This window comes from Pelophylax lessonae (assembly GCF_965119305.1).
Source record: "Pelophylax lessonae genome assembly, chromosome: 11".
Taxonomy (NCBI): domain Eukaryota; kingdom Metazoa; phylum Chordata; class Amphibia; order Anura; family Ranidae; genus Pelophylax; species Pelophylax lessonae.
In genome coordinates, this window is record NC_138778.1 from 71,348,357 (window position 1) to 71,365,679 (window position 17,323).

The 17,323-nt window shown below is 44.3% G+C and overlaps 1 protein-coding gene across 1 annotated transcript in view; it reads right to left on the reverse strand.

The window, feature by feature from the left end:
- The window catches only part of GPR179 (G protein-coupled receptor 179), a 279,308-nt gene that overhangs the window by 94,015 nt on the left and 167,970 nt on the right, over positions 1 to 17,323 (reverse strand). The window contains exons 5-6 of the mRNA XM_082271241.1: positions 8,511 to 8,579; positions 8,316 to 8,425 (exon numbers count right to left, since the gene is read on the reverse strand). Coding sequence (XP_082127367.1) covers positions 8,316 to 8,425; positions 8,511 to 8,579 — 179 coding nt within the window. The remainder of the gene's footprint in view (positions 1 to 8,315; positions 8,426 to 8,510; positions 8,580 to 17,323) is intronic.

Sequence of the window (17,323 nt, forward strand, 5' to 3'; positions counted from 1 at the left end):
AATTGGGGCCTAGTGTGGTTGTGTACGTGTGATATACATACACTTTTTTGGGATCATATTTTCTATTCCGCTATTTAATCAAAAACCTTTGGGGATCAGTTAAATTGGGGGATAGTCTGTGTTGGTACGTGTGAGAGAGATCCACCTTTCCAAGTTGTTGGGGTTCATCTCATACTTCTGAAGGTTTGAGGGTGCTGCCTGTTCCATACTCCCCCTACTCCTAGCCTTTTAGGGGTACAAACAATAGTAATTGGGGCCTAGTGTGGTTGTGTACGTGTGATATACATACACTTTTTTGGGATCATATTTTCTATTCCGCTATTTAATCAAAAACCTTTGGGGATCAGTTAAATTGGGGGATAGTCTGTGTTGGTACGTGTGAGAGAGATCCACCTTTCCAAGTTGTTGGGGTTCATCTCATACTTCTGAAGGTTTGAGGGTGCTGCCTGTTCCATACTCCCCCTACTCCTAGCCTTTTAGGGGTACAAACAATAGTAATTGGGGCCTAGTGTGGTTGTGTACGTGTGATATACATACACTTTTTTGGGATCATATTTTCTATTCCGCTATTTAATCAAAAACCTTTGGGGATCAGTTAAATTGGGGGATAGTCTGTGTTGGTACGTGTGAGAGAGATCCACCTTTCCAAGTTGTTGGGGTTCATCTCATACTTCTGAAGGTTTGAGGGTGCTGCCTGTTCCATACTCCCCCTACTCCTAGCCTTTTAGGGGTACAAACAATAGTAATTGGGGCCTAGTGTGGTTGTGTACGTGTGATATACATACACTTTTTTGGGATCATATTTTCTATTCCGCTATTTAATCAAAAACCTTTGGGGATCAGTTAAATTGGGGGATAGTCTGTGTTGGTACGTGTGAGAGAGATCCACCTTTCCAAGTTGTTGAGGTTCATCTCATACTTCTGAAGGTTTGAGGGTGCTGCCTGTTCCATACTCCCCCTACTCCTAGCCTTTTAGGGGTACAAACAATAGTAATTGGGGCCTAGTGTGGTTGTGTACGTGTGATATACATACACTTTTTTGGGATCATATTTTCTATTCCGCTATTTAATCAAAAACCTTTGGGGATCAGTTAAATTGGGGGATAGTCTGTGTTGGTACGTGTGAGAGAGATCCACCTTTCCAAGTTGTTGGGGTTCATCTCATACTTCTGAAGGTTTGAGGGTGCTGCCTGTTCCATACTCCCCCTACTCCTAGCCTTTTAGGGGTACAAACAATAGTAATTGGGGCCTAGTGTGGTTGTGTACGTGTGATATACATACACTTTTTTGGGATCATATTTTCTATTCCGCTATTTAATCAAAAACCTTTGGGGATCAGTTAAATTGGGGGATAGTCTGTGTTGGTACGTGTGAGAGAGATCCACCTTTCCAAGTTGTTGAGGTTCATCTCATACTTCTGAAGGTTTGAGGGTGCTGCCTGTTCCATACCCCCCCTACTCCTCATCTAGCCTTTTAGGGGTACAAACAATAGTAATTGGGGCCTAGTGTGGTTGTGTACGTGCGAGATACATACACTTTTTTTGATCATATTTCCTATTCCGCTATTCAATAAAAACCTTTGAGGATCAATTGAATTGCGGGATAGTCTGTGTCGGTACGTGTGAGAGAGATCCACCTTTCCAAGTTGTTGGGGTTCATCTCATACTTCTGAAGGTTTGAGGGTGCTGCCTGTTCCATACCCCCCCTACTCCTCATCTAGCCTTTTAGGGGTACAAACAATAGTAATTGGGGCCTAGTGTGGTTGTGTACGTGCGAGATACATACACTTTTTTTGATCATATTTCCTATTCCGCTATTCAATAAAAACCTTTGAGGATCAATTGAATTGCGGGATAGTCTGTGTCGGTACGTGTGAGAGAGATCCACCTTTCCAAGTTGTTGGGGTTCATCTCATACTTCTGAAGGTTTGAGGGTGCTGCCTGTTCCATACCCCCCCTACTCCTCATCTAGCCTTTTAGGGGTACAAACAATAGTAATTGGGGCCTAGTGTGGTTGTGTACGTGCGAGATACATACACTTTTTTTGATCATATTTCCTATTCCGCTATTCAATAAAAACCTTTGAGGATCAATTGAATTGCGGGATAGTCTGTGTCGGTACGTGTGAGAGAGATCCACCTTTCCAAGTTGTTGGGGTTCATCTCATACTTCTGAAGGTTTGAGGGTGCTGCCTGTTCCATACCCCCCCTACTCCTCATCTAGCCTTTTAGGGGTACAAACAATAGTAATTGGGGCCTAGTGTGGTTGTGTACGTGCGAGATACATACACTTTTTTTGATCATATTTCCTATTCCGCTATTCAATAAAAACCTTTGAGGATCAATTGAATTGCGGGATAGTCTGTGTCGGTACGTGTGAGAGAGATCCACCTTTCCAAGTTGTTGGGGTTCATCTCATACTTCTGAAGGTTTGAGGGTGCTGCCTGTTCCATACCCCCCCTACTCCTCATCTAGCCTTTTAGGGGTACAAACAATAGTAATTGGGGCCTAGTGTGGTTGTGTACGTGCGAGATACATACACTTTTTTTGATCATATTTCCTATTCCGCTATTCAATAAAAACCTTTGAGGATCAATTGAATTGCGGGATAGTCTGTGTCGGTACGTGTGAGAGAGATCCACCTTTCCAAGTTGTTGGGGTTCATCTCATACTTCTGAAGGTTTGAGGGTGCTGCCTGTTCCATACTCCCCCTACTCCTCATCTAGCCTTTTAGGGGTACAAACAATAGTAATTGGGGCCTAGTGTGGTTGTGTACGTGTGATATACATACACTTTTTTTGGATCATATTTTCTATTCCGCTATTCAATAAAAACCTTTCTAGGGCAAGATCTTAAATTACAGAAATATGAGGAGACCGTCAAATAAGGGCCGTGGCCTGGGTCGTGGTGCTGCTGGTAGAGCTCCTGTTGCAAGGAGAGGACATGGTCGATCTGTGCCAGCTACACGCACAAGTGAAACACCTTCCTCAAGTGTGAGTAGGCGACAGAACCTGCATCAGTATTTGGTAGGGCATCAAACGCCCCTAGAAGTGATGAGGCCAGAACAAGTTGAGGCGATAGTAGATTGGTTTGCTGCTGACAGTGCCTCCAGTTCCTTCACATTGTCTCCCACCCAGTCTACTGCAGAAAGGTCAGAGTTGGCACCTGCAGCCAACGTCCAACCGTCTTTCACCTCACCCCCTTGCAAATCAGGCCAGCAGTCTGAGCCCCAAGCCATACAGCAGTCTCTTATTCTTTTTGAGGACTCTGTCAGCAGGGTTTCCCAGGGCCATCCACCTAGCCCTGCCCCAGAAGTGGAAGAGATTGAGTGCAGCGATGCCCAACCACTTATTTCTCAAGATGAGTACATGCAAGGATCATCGCAGCACGTCTCCGATGATGACGAAACGCAGGTGCCAACTGCTGCGGCGTTCAGCATTGTGGAGACCGACAAGGAGGGCAGGGGTGAAGACTGGGTGGAAGATGATGTGGAGGACGATGAGGTCCTCGACCCCACATGGAATGAACGTCATGCAGGTGAACTGAGTAGTTTGGAGGAAGAGGCGGTGGTCGCACAGAGCCACCAGCACAGCAGAAGAGGGAGCAGGGTGCAGAAGCGGAGCGGCCGTGCCCTAGACACTACGCCCGCTACTGCCCAACGCAGCAAGGGAACGAGCGCACCAAAGTCAGCTCAAAGGAGTTCTCTAGCGTGGAAGTTCTTTAGAAAATGTGCTGATGACAGGACACGAGTGGTTTGCACCCTGTGCAATCAGAGCTTGAAGCGAGGCATGAACCTTCTCAACCTGAGCACAACCTGCATGATCAGGCATCTAAGTGCAAAGCACGAGCTGCAGTGGAGTACACACCTTCAAAACCAAGAAACGTCTCTGGCTCATCCTGCTTCCTCTTCTGCTGCAGTCTCGGCCGCTCCAGCCACATCTGTAGTGATACCGGCACCTGCCACCCCGCAAACAGACGATCTGTCAGCAACACCACCACCTGGGTCACCAACAACCATCTCCACAATGTCCCGTGGAAGCGTTCAGCTTTCCATCTCCCAAACACTTGAGAGGAAGAGGAAGTACCCCCCTACCCACCCGCGATCCCTGGCCCTGAATGCCAGCATTTCAAAATTATTGGCCTTTGAAATGCTGTCATTCCGTCTGGTGGAGACGCACAGTTTTAAAAACCTTATGTCGGTGGCTGTCCCACAGTACGTCGTGCCCAGCCGCCACTACTTTTCCAGGCAAGCCATCCCTTCCCTGCACAACCAAGTGGGGGAAAAAATCAGGTGTGCACTGCGCAACGCCATCTGTGCCAAGGTCCACCTAACTACGGATACGTGGACCAGTAAGCACGGTCAGGGGCGTTATATCTCCCTAACGGCACACTGGGTAAATGCAGTGGCGGATGGGCCTGAGGCGGATAGCAATTTGGCGCATGTCCTTCCACCACCGAGGATTGCAGGGCGCTTCAGTTTGCCTCCTGTTCGTAACTCCTCCTACTCCGCTTCCTCATCCTCTACCGCCTCCTCATCCGGACAGCGTAACACCTTCACCACCAACTTCAGCACGGCCAGGGGTAAACGACAGCAGGCAGTTTTACAACTTGCCTGTTTGGGGGACAAACCACACACCGCGCAGGAGTTGTGGAGGAGCATGGAACAGCAGACAAATGAGTGGTTGCTGCCAGCGAGCCTCAAGCCCGGCCTGGTGGTGTGCGATAACGGGCGAAATCTCATAGCAGCTCTGGGCCTAGCCGGTTTGACGCACATCCCTTGCCTGGCGCATGTGCTGAATTTGGTGGTGCAGAGGTTCCTTAAAAACTACCCCGATATGTCAGAGCTGCTGCAGAAAGTGCGGGCCGTTTGTGCGCACTTTCGGCGTTCTCACCCTGCTGCTGCTCGCCTGGCAGCGCTGCAGCGTAACTTCGGCCTTCCCGCTCACCGCCTCATATGTGACGTGCCCACAAGGTGGAACTCCACCTTGCACATGCTGGAAAGACTGTGCGAGCAGCAGCAGGCCATAGTGGAGTTTCAGCTGCAGCACGCACGCGTGAGTCGCTCTGCGGAACAGCACCACTTCACCACCAATAACTGGGCCTCCATGCGAGACCTGTGTGCCTTGTTGCGCTGTTTTGAGTACTCCACCAACATGGCCAGTGGCAATGACGCCGTTCTCAGCTTAACTATCCCACTTCTATGCCTCCTTGAAAAAACAATTCGGGCGATGATGGAAGAGGATGTGGCACAGGATGAGGAGGAGGAGGAGGATGAAGAGGTAACATTTCCAAGGCTTTCAGGGCAGTCATTCGCAAGGGGCTCCGAGGGTGGGTTCCTGCACACGCAAACGCCAGGGGCGCAATTGTCCAGCAGGGGCACAGTTCTGGAGGATGAGGAGGATGAGGAGGAGGAGGAGGAGCTGGAGGAGGAGATGGAACCATGTTCACAGCAGGGTGGCACCCAGGCCAGCTCATGGCCATCACTGGTGCGTGGCTGGGGGGATACAGAGGACACGGACCATACACCTCCCACAGAGGACAGCCTTTCGTTGCCTCTGGGCAGCCTGGCACACATGAGCGATTACATGCTGCAGTGTCTCCACAACGACCGCCGAGTTGCCCACATTCTAACTTGTGCTGATTACTGGGTGGCCACGCTGCTGGATCCCCGTTACAAGGACAACGTACCGTCCTTAATTCACTCACTGGAGCGCGATCGCAAGATGCACGAGTACAAGCGCACGCTGGTAGACGCCATGCTGCTGGCATTCCCATCTGACAGCGGGGCCACAGTGGAAGCACAAGGCAGAGGAGGAGGAGGTCGCCAACGCAACCAGGGCACCGCCAGCACCTCAGAAGGCAGGGTTAGCATGGCCGAAATGTGGAAAAGCTTTGTCAGCACGCCACAACAAACAGCAGCACCAGCAGCTCAGATGGAACGTCTTAGCAGGAGGCAGCATTTTACCAACATGGTGGAGCAGTATGTGTGCACACGCCTACATGTAGTGAATGACGGGTCTGCCCCCTTCAACTTCTGGGTCTCCAAATTGGGCACATGGCCTGAGCTTGCCCTTTACGCCTTGGAGGTGCTGGCGTGCCCTGCAGCCAGTGTATTATCTGAACGGGTATTTAGCACGGCTGGGGGCGTTATAACAGACAAGCGCAGCCGCCTGTCCAGAGACAATGTGGACAAGCTCACGTTCATTAAAATGAACCAGGCATGGATCCCACGGGACTTTTCCGTACCTTGTGCAGAATAGCAATGGATACCGACCTTACCCACCCATTGTTCCATTTTTGCTCTTTCTCACTCTTTTGGGGTGTACCCTCATTTAAAATTTGTGAAAAGAAGCAGTGTTGGCTACCTCGTCCTCCTCCTCAGGGCCAGATTAATGTAGGGGCTATTGGAGCTGCAGCTCCAGGCCCCTACCTTTTATATAGGCCCCGGGTTGGCCATATTCACTGTTACCGCTCTTCTGTCACTTGTAAACACAGAAGTCTGGCTTCTATGCTCGCTTCCCCAGGCAGCACCCTCAGAACCTCCCCACACAGCGTGAAGGCCGGACAAGGAGGGACAGTTGGCGATGCATGGATGTGTTTATGGGCTTCAGAGACAGCATCCCATGTTGAATTAGGCATGCATGGCTGCACCCTTCCTCCTCTGGGTGCATGGCAAGGCACGGCCCTAAGGCCCTTCAAAATCCTCAGCACCAAGCCCATGATGCTGTTAATCCGGCCCTGGTCCTCCTCCACCGCCGCTTCCACCTACACCGCCCATAGGTGTGCGCAGCCTATTGCATTAAGGTGTGCACCCCAAAGTTGAAATACACATGCATGTGTTTGCCAGCAGGGAGAGTAATGTATCGGGGCCATGTACCTGTAGGCAAGGAGAAATAGAGCAGAGCAGGTCCCAGGGAGATCTTTCCCATCTCCTCACTGGCAATGCTATGTGCCCTAGGTGATTAGGGTGTGCCCAGGCACACCCAGCACACCCTGTGCGCACGCCTATGTCACCGCCACATCCACCACCACCTCAACCTCCCTCCTACTCCATATGGGCCTCGTCCTTCAGAGATGAAGAAGAACATTGTTTTATTTTTCTGTTTTTTTTTGTTGTTTTAAGTTATTTCCCTATCCACATTTGTTTGCAGAGCACTTGCCATGCTCTTAATTACGTTTTGCTGCCATTTGCAGCACTCTAGCCCTTTCCTTTGGTGTTTTAGAGCCATTTTAGTGCCTTAAAGTTCGGGTCCCCATTGACTTCAATGGGGTTCGGTGTCCGGGAAAAGTTCGGTAAAAGTCCGGGACACGGACCCGGACTTTTTTTTAAAGTTCGGCCGAACCCGTCGAACACGGACATCTAGGTGTCCGCTCAACCCTAATCACTATATATACTCGCTCTATACCCCTGTGTGGGGTGGGTATTTCTGGTGAGTGCGCTACTTACTAGAGAGGTCACGGAGCACCTCACTGCCCACCACGGGGTCACTTATGGTGTATAATTTACACGAAGATTGTCACCTGCTAATTATTTATGGACTTTTTAGTCACCCTACCACCATTTAATATTTATTCATTATCTATGACTTTATTATCACTTTATCACTTTATTATCTATTATTGGACTCCTTTGGATACACCATCACGTTTTTATCATATTTATTTACTTGCCACTAGTTTATGTTGGTCACTTTTGGATATCTATGCACATGTCACTTTGAGTTATTGATATTTATATTTATACTGCATTATTTTATATATTTTGGATCTCACATCACTTGTGGTCACTTTGATTCATTGGTACTTATTCATTTATATATACCTGTCTATATATTGCATTTATTTATACTCTTTGGATTCCATACTTGTGGTTACACATGCACATGTCACTTTATAGGGTCATTCACGCACATGTCACTTTGACCCATTGATATTTTTTATACATTTATATTTATAGTTTTTATACTGCATCTCTTTATACCTTGTGGTTTTTATTGGATTCCCAGAATATTTGACCTACATATTTATTGCCATATCCATTCTGCACTCCACATTTATATATATATATATATATTCTCGCCACTAGGCAGCACCATTCCCTCACCCCCCTTCACTCTTGACTATAGTTCAGGGAGGCTGCAGCCTAGGATTTATTTATTCATTTATTTGTATCCAAATATATATTCCATAAGCGCGGAGTTTTACCACACACAAATAGTTCTTTATATACTTCTCATCATACAGCCTACGATTATGGACTTGTCTTTGTGAAGCTTAATACATTATCACTTAAAGCAGTACATTCAACGTTGCTCACCTGTAAAGTTTAAGAATAATGGTTCCATATACTATGCAGAAGCCAAGAACTCTAACCCAACGAAGGGCAATACAACGAAAAACACCAGGTTTAAAATACACAATGAATACCTGAAACAGACAAAAATATCTTATAATGCTATTGTGCAACATTTGTACTATACAAGGGAAAACAAATACCTCTGATTTCACTCACTGGAAAGTAGAGCAGCAGTGACCCGAAGAGGATTGTCTCCAGAAGAATAAGACCTGAGGCCCGGATCCTCTAGATAGGAAGAGACAAGATGCAGGTGTTAACATTCAACAACAGGCAATCTTTGGTAATCCAGCTGTGGATAAAATTAAAATGAGATATCCTGGTGAGGAAATTAAAATGAAAAGACCTTCGGAAGGCATTATGCTCAACATTACCCCTTGGCAGTGGCTCCCTTGAGGCAATCGAGGTATTGACTATTATTCAAATTGCAAACCATGTACTACCAAATACTACGTGCAAGGAAGCATTTGTTAGTCCTTTGACATTATTTGGATTTCTGCATGAATGGTTCTTAAAATGTGACCTGATTTTTATTTAAATAAAAAAAAAAACAACACACATAATAGGGTTACTGGAGGTTGGTATTACAGTCAGTAAAACGAGAGCAGTGGTTTGAAGATACTCTATTTTTTTATAGTAAGAGAAAATCCATCTCGCACCCATCCCTCAAGGCTGGTCTACAAGCTGTTTGTCCTTTCTGTACTAACTCCCCCATGGAAAATGCCACTGAATTTATCATTAAGGGAGTAAAAATCGTTTTGCAAAACATTTTTTTGTTATTTGATAACACATCGTCCTTCAGAAGGACTGGCTATGTGCAGCTCTGCTGGACCCTCTTTTGCTAATTTTTTGTTGGGACTTCTTGAACAAAACTTTACATACCGGAGTCCCTTATTTCTGAAAATGTAGAGATATGATTTTAATACTTAATATTTCTGGCTGTGAAAAGTAGCATTAAAAAATAGGAAGCAGTAGAAGGGCCCCAGATGGGGACTGCTATATTTTTAAGGTCTAATGTTAATATGCCTTGTTTCAAATGTACATAATTTTTGTCTGTGATCCTTATTTTCTGATAATAAAAATCTTAAAATAAAAAAGTGAAGAATGTATGTATTTTATTAATTCAATTTTTCTTTCCATTCAATTTAGTTTCACCATATCTGATTCCTATATCATATTTCTTAATGTGGCCATTGTGGAAGATAAATCTGTAAGATTGTCTAATAAATAAACTATACTCTAAACACATTTAGATAGAAATGCATTTTGCCTTTTACCACTTTACTCATCATAAAGTGGAGAGTAGTCCTCATCATAAAGTGGAGAGTCTTACAATTTGTTGGAGTAATGCACACCTGCTCAAAACCATTGGAACGTGCCACATAGTTGCATCAATGCGGCAGAAGTTTTTAGAGAGAGGGCATCTTTCTAACATCTTTGATAATGGGGTGACAAATGCTAAACTCTAGATAGTAAAGTGCAAAACTTATGAGGGTTTAACTGGAAAGACCCAGTTCATACAATTCTTTGATCACTTCGTCGCTACATAGATGACCTGCTCTTAATTTGCACTAAGGAAATGGGTGGTTTAGGCAATTGGCTTTTTTATCTTAATGCCAACAACCTCGATTTACAGTTTACAGGTCATATGGACCCAAATTCCATAGAATTTTTGGATGTTGTTTAGTAGGCAAAAAACTCTAGAGTAGTGTCCAGGCTTTATAGGAAGCCGTCGACCGCTAATACCCTGTATAGATTCTGGTCATCCTAAACACACTATTAAGGGTATACCGGAGGGACAATTCCTAAGGCTTAGACGCATATGTAGTGAAGACACAGAATTCCAAGCAGAAGTGGTAATAATGAAAAAATGGTTTAGGGATAGGGGTTATCCAGAGCCTAGCTCGGATCTAGCGAATAATATCACTAACAACACTGTGAGAGGTGAATTACTCAGGGACAGTAATAGTAATAACAAAAATAGAGTAACATTCTCTGAATCCAAAGGTGTCCCTGTGTCTTCTACCCCTTTCAGTGTTGAATTTGGTAAGATTGATAATACCATAAGAAAATATTTACCCATCTTATGTAATGAACCAGTGTATGCCCAAATTCTATCTAAAGGGATCAAGACAGTTTCAAGTAGGGCTCCCACTTTAGGCAGAATCCTGTCTCCAAGTTTATATACTAGCAAACAACATCCTCCCCATTGGTTGCAATTTAAGGGGTCCTTTCGATGTGGTGCAGGTACCTGTCCATGTTGCCCGCATTTTAATAGAGGAGAGGTTAGTTGTTCCACTGCAACCAATAAAGAATATAAAATCCCAACATTTATTAACTGTAACACTAAGCATTTAGTATATGTTATCACATGTGAATCATGCTCCATACAATATGTGGGTCACACATCCCGCAGATTGAGGGACCACCTTCATGATCACTTATATGACATACATAAGAACCATTCCATCAATGTTGCAGAACACTGGAATGAATGCCACAATAAGGATGGTAATAGTTTATGTATACAGGGGATCAAAAGGGTGGTACTCGCCAAGACAGGTGGTGATAAGTTTAGGATGTTATGTAAAGAGGTTTTTTTGGATTTTCACTCCTAATACTAGAAAGACCTCTGACCTTAACTTTGAATGGGATGTTACTCATTTTTATGACATATGCCCATGCCCAATGTTGGATATGGGTTATATGGGTTCTATAAGCAGCTTAGCCCCTTGTGTAATCAGGTTTTTCCCGTTTTTTGTGCACACTTCTATATATATTTTTTATTTTTAGCCTATTTCCGCACACTAATAGCTGTGTTATACATGTATAATCTTAGTATATTGATTATATCATTATAATTTATGTGTCTTTTTGACAAACCATGTTCATTGGCTGTGCAGGATTGGTGCTGCAGTTTGAGGTGTGCATACACACACACAGGCTTGTTGGTCGGGGGAAATGTGGAGCGATAGTTACATTGGTAGTTAAGTGGATGTATTATATATATAACTATTTTTTTATCCACTTTTGTTTATGCTAGCATACACCGTTTCCCCATATATTAACATCCCTCTAAATATGTGTGAAGGTTAGAAACATAATGTTTTGTGGAACTTTTTAAGAGTATCTTAATGTGTCAATGTTCTTACAATATTTTACAATGATTTTATTGTATTATCCAAATATAGCTTTAATTTTTTTCTTGGGGGGCCTGTCAGGTATTCTGTACAGGGCCCCGTGATTTCTATCAGCAGCCCTGTTGTCCCTCATTCCCATTTGAGAAATTTGGTAGGTATGTATAGAGCAGTAACGGCATAGAGGAATTAGACTGCCGTCTGCACAAGGACCTGCCAAAGTAAAATAATAAAATCCCTGCTAAACAGGGACACTGTGCAAGTCTAAGGGGGAACTCCCCATTGTTAAAAAAATATGATACCATGTACAATTGCTACTAAAACCATGTAATAACTTACATAACTTTCCAAATTCAAACTGCAGCTGCTGAGATTTTGAAAACTGTCAAAAAAGAAAGTGTAATAGTTGTTTCTTTTTGCTAGGTGAAAAAAGCTCCTAAAGGTTTAACCATTGCTAAAGGAATACGGACACTGTAGCTTCTCACATCAGAGCATTGTGATTCTACCAAGTGGCTAATAAATCAGACCTTGCCATACAGAAAGAAAGCCATGATGAAAAAACAAACTGTTATCTGTTCAGGACAGAAAAAAAGAAGAAAGGTAGGAAACTACACCAAACATTGATAAAATGCTGCAATGTACATCAATCACCAAGAGACAGGCCTGGATTGGCTAATCGGGAGCACTGGGAGAATTCCCGGTAGGCTGGTCCAGTGCAGGGCCGGTACAAGGTGTGGAACAATTTATTGGAGGAAGGGGGGGGGGGCGCAGCGGAGGTGAAGTGCTGATAATGTGCGCAGCTCAGGGCCGGCGCTACCTATAGGCAAGGATGGCGCTGGCATGGAATGCAAATCAGTCAGGGGCGGCGCTCAGTGGTGTTGCTACAGGCAGAGGCTTGCTAATTTGTGAGTGCGGTTGCCGCGGTTCCCTTCCTGCTTGCTCTCCCCACTGGCAAGGAAGAACTGTGCTGCCTCCTCGAACGCCCCGCCCCCCTCCCAAAGCCGCTGCTGTCAGAAGAGGGCTCTGTTTCCTGACCATTCTCCTTCCTTCTGTCATCAGCGGGGGGCAGAATGGAGAGGATCGGAGTGGCTGTGTCTTACACTGTGGCAGCGCTTCATGATTACAAAAAGCCAAGTTCTTCTGCTTACCTGGTGGAGAGGCTGTCATACGAAGTCCCGCCTCCTGTACCGGATCCTACCTATGATGAACAGAACACTGGTTACGTCTATCATAGGAGCAGGTCCAGGAGGCGGGACTTTGTATAACAGCCTCTCCGCCGGGTAAGCAGAAGAACTTTGCTTTTTGTAATCATGCGGTGCTCTAATCCGCACTGGTCACTCTACATTAATGGGGGCACACTGGTCACTCTGCATTAATGGGGGCACGGACACTGGTCACTCTGCATTAATGGGTGCACACTGGTCACTCTGCATTAATGGGGGCACACACACTGGTCACTCTGCATTAATGGGGGGCACACACACTGGTCACTCTGCATTAATGGGGACACACACACTGGCCACTCTGCATTAATGGGGGCACACTGGTCACTCTGCATTAATGGGGGCACACTGATTCTGGAGGCAGGAACGTAGCTGCTGTATCCACACTAGGCACACCTATTAGCCACCCGCTGATAGCAGGGCTCCTGGGCAATGCAAATGCCCGCTGATGGCAGAGCCCATTATCAAAGCATTGATCCTCTGCATATGTGTGCCATAATACCACCCCACTCATAGCTGGGGACACAGTGATAATGCGAGTTGTCCTGTCGAAGCTGGAAGTCTCATTGTATCTGCACAGTTGTTCCAGCTTAAAAACTGGCTGCTGAGCCTTCCAAAAAGGTAGGAAAAATTCCAAACATCAAGGGTCCTATGAGGAGGACAACAATAGAATGTGGCTTCTGGTCCAGTCTCAAAATTTATGGGAGTGGGGTCCTATGGGGTGGGAGATACCCAAACATATGCTGTCATGGAGTCTGTCAAGAAAACCTGTTTCTTTTTTCAGAATGGAAAGCTTTTATGTTACAAATGCAATATATGTACCCCTTGATTTGTGGCTCCTTGTGCTCCCCCCATTTTTTGCTCATTGCTGCAATATACAAATTGGACCTTATATCTATATTTCAAATATTGCGCTCCTGGTCTGGTAAGATGCTCCTAAATGATCTCTAATTAATATGTCTCATTGTAGTATGCAAATATTTGATCCTTATATTGAAGATATTGAAGATTTATTATATCTGTCTCGTGGTATAATATTGAATATATGTTTGATATTGTTGTATTGCTATATCTTTTAAAAAATATAAATTTTTCTTTTTTGTCTATATTGTTTATTTTTGTTTACATTGATCAAACCTGTATTTTGTATACTTATTTTGTGTTTTCTTTTTGGACCCATCTACCTAGGTGTAGCTAAATATATCCCCTGAAGAAACCAAACCAATGGTGAAACATGTCGGAATTGCTACACTGCGACTCCTTACTGCACCAAATCACGTTGATGGACAGCGATTATAGATTGGTCCTTTTGTCTTTTAACATGTAGTTTTTTACTAAATATAATTAAAAAGTTTGAATTTTACTCAATGTGTTGACTACAGTTACTGGCACCTTAAAAGTCCCAAGCTCTCATTTATTAGAGAGAGCATTCTTTTTTGTCCTGCTTCCTATTGTCATTTCAGCAACAGCCCATTACAGGCAGGAACGCTGCTTGGCAAAGCAACACATAGAGAATGAACAGCATATCACATCACCTTCTGCTTCCTTGTGGCCACTGACCCCAGTTCCACTGCTTGCAGGAATTGCTAGCCCATCTTACTGCCAACAGCTGCACCTGGCTGCCTCCTTTTCCCAGTCCTCCTGACTAACAAGCGCATGGAGATTACCCGGGGCAACATTTGATGAGGGCTTGGCACACTGCTGTCTTCAAGAGAGCACTGCCAGCACTGGCAGTCTGTCCCCTTGTCTGTCCCTGCACCGTGCTGTTCTACTCACAGTCTCTCCTTGCTCTCTCCACTGCCTCTGCAACTTGAATCCTTCCAACTGCTGGCATGGCTCATGTCTATTTAAGGGCTTTTTCAGCTCCCTACCAGGCCCTCAACCTGGGGATTGGCTGAAATCCCTTAAATATTTAGGACAACCCCTCCTAGCCTCCACCCACTATTTTCTAGAACAAATAAATTCTGCTACAAAGGTGATGTTGGGGAAGACAGTTTCATGTCACAGGTCAAACACCATGGCAAGACAGCACAGCAACAAGACACAATGTAGTTATACTGCATCAGCAAGGTCTCTTCCAGGCAAATATTTCAAAGCAGACTGGGGTTTCAAGATGTGCCATTCAAGCATTTTTGAAGAAGCACAAAGAAACAGGCAACATTGAGGATCATAGATACATTGGTTAGTCAAGGAAACAATGTAGCAAATGAAAGACACATCATGCTTACTTCCCTTTGACAGTGCTATTAGCACAGAAATGGTGGAAACCAGTGGGACCCCGGTTTACCCATCTACTGTCCAGAGAAGTCTGTCCAGAAATTATCTTCATGGAAGAATTGTGGCCAAAAAGCCATATCTGTAAAAGTGTACCTATTTAGGCTGTTGTGATACTGTTTTGAAGGTAGAGGGTGGTCAAATCAAATATTGATTTGATTTGGATTTCTCTTCTGTTCATTAACTTTTTTTTATGTATTTATTAATTGATTAAAATGAACAATTCTATTTCTGAAAGCTTTCCTAATGTACAGCATTTTTTTCACACCTGTCTATAACTTTTGGACAGTACTGTATTGTCTGAAGTGAGTCCCAGCACAAGCAGTCCAAAACCTGGCAGGGGAAGTCTTCAATGACCAAGTTCCTTGGTGGCGCTGACAGGTCATTTGATCTGCTAAGGAGAATCACTTCCTGTGTATGGTGCGGATATTACAGCTGAGAGCTGGTTATTGTAGCAGGTATGATAATGCACCACTAAAAGAGGACTGCCATAGGAGTTTTTTTTTTATCCTTGGATCTCTAGCTTTAAATAGAAAAGAATAGAATCATGCCTCTGACGATATCCATTAGGATGAAACATGTCAGGCTGGACATAACGCTGGTAAGCTCTCAAGCCGCGGCAGCCAACAGATGATCTATTTGATTTTACTGCCTTATTTTATCGCCTGTTTGTGAGTATATTTTTATAATAAAAGAACATCCTGCTTGCATACCGGGCTCCACTATGTCTGTATCTTTTATGTCTCACATATGACGTTACTCTACACCCTTGAATGTTGATTATCAATCATTGCTTGGGAGCTGTGTGTGAGGAATTACCTATCAGTTTGGGAGTCAGCCTGAAGCAGCCGGTTGTCTTTGTATTCCTCCATCTGGGTTCATTACATACTCCAAAGCTTTGGAGGTCTGGTAAGCAGCCTCTCATTACACACAGATTCGGGTGACGTGTGGCTTCAGTATTCACTTTCTTGGTAACGGAATCTACCTATCAGATTGGGACTGACTCGGATTATACTTATCACTCAGCGCTGCCTACTTGGACTTTTATTCACTTTTTCTGCCATCAACAGAATTTAGCTAGCTGCTTGAGAGATTTTATGTCTATGGTATAGCGTGGATATTATTTGTGTTTTCACATAGAATATGCTTTATAAAACTACTTGTCCCAGCAGAGATGCTTGTTTGTTATTCACAAAATGTCAAGTGAAAAAGTGGATGAAACTAAGTGTATTTAAAACCACTTAATACAAACCACGTAGGTCTACGTCAGCTGCATTTAAGTGGTTGTACCAGGGTGATGCCTGCAGCTAGAAGCATCCCCCTGGTACGGTTTTTTAGAGCCGGCGGTAATTACTGATGGGGCTCGGGAGCCGCTTGATCGTTACCCCAGTGAGCAGGAGGGGACGGTTTGATCCACCAAAGGATAAAGGGATCACAGGCTTGTGGGGTCTGTGTGACCCACCTGTATCCGGAAAGTTCTGTACTCCAACTGTTTACCGAAGGCTTTCAGCTTGCCATATTGGATTGAGTTTTATGCTACAGCTCAAAAAGAAAGGAGTTATACGATCTTTCTGGTGAATCTCACTAAGTGGCTACCATTATCATCTGGATAAAGAGATACACTCTTCTGAGAGTACCGTGGCAGAGTGCGTTATTCATACCTATCTGGTAAGAGGCCCAGCGGGCTACCTTGCATGCACGGTGGAGAGCACTAATTTTTGTTTGAGCACAGGGATTGTTGGATTTTGCAAAGAAAAGCACTTACTTTCATTCCGTCCGGTAAGGAGGAATTCAGGCAGGTGGAGGGAATTTTTATCACCATTTGAGTTCATCACCATCTGTCATTATTCATATCACTGGATTGTTATTCCAGTATATAGACACGTTGTGTTTGGGACTTTGTTTAATCACATTTTGTTTTTTGTTTTTTGTACATTTGTTCAATTTGATTTTGCATATGTGAGTCACTTGCACATTTTATTGTACATTATTACGTAGATAAAGCGCACCATCCATCACACATTATATACCAATTTTCAATCTGGGAGCAGCTTATCACTGACCTGCGCACTTTTTTCTTTAACACATTTGATATATAACATTCCCAAAAAAAATGTATAAATCAACATTTTTTAACATTTTAGGACAATTTTCTGCTACATATTTTTGGTAAAAAAAATCACAATAAGCGTATTTTGATTGGTTTGCGCAAAAGTTATTGCGTTTACTAACTACGGGAAAGATTTGTCATTTTTATTGTTTATTTTTTTTACTAGTAATGGCGGCGATCTGCGATTTTCTTTGCTGGACTGCGACATTGCGGTGGACAGATCGGACC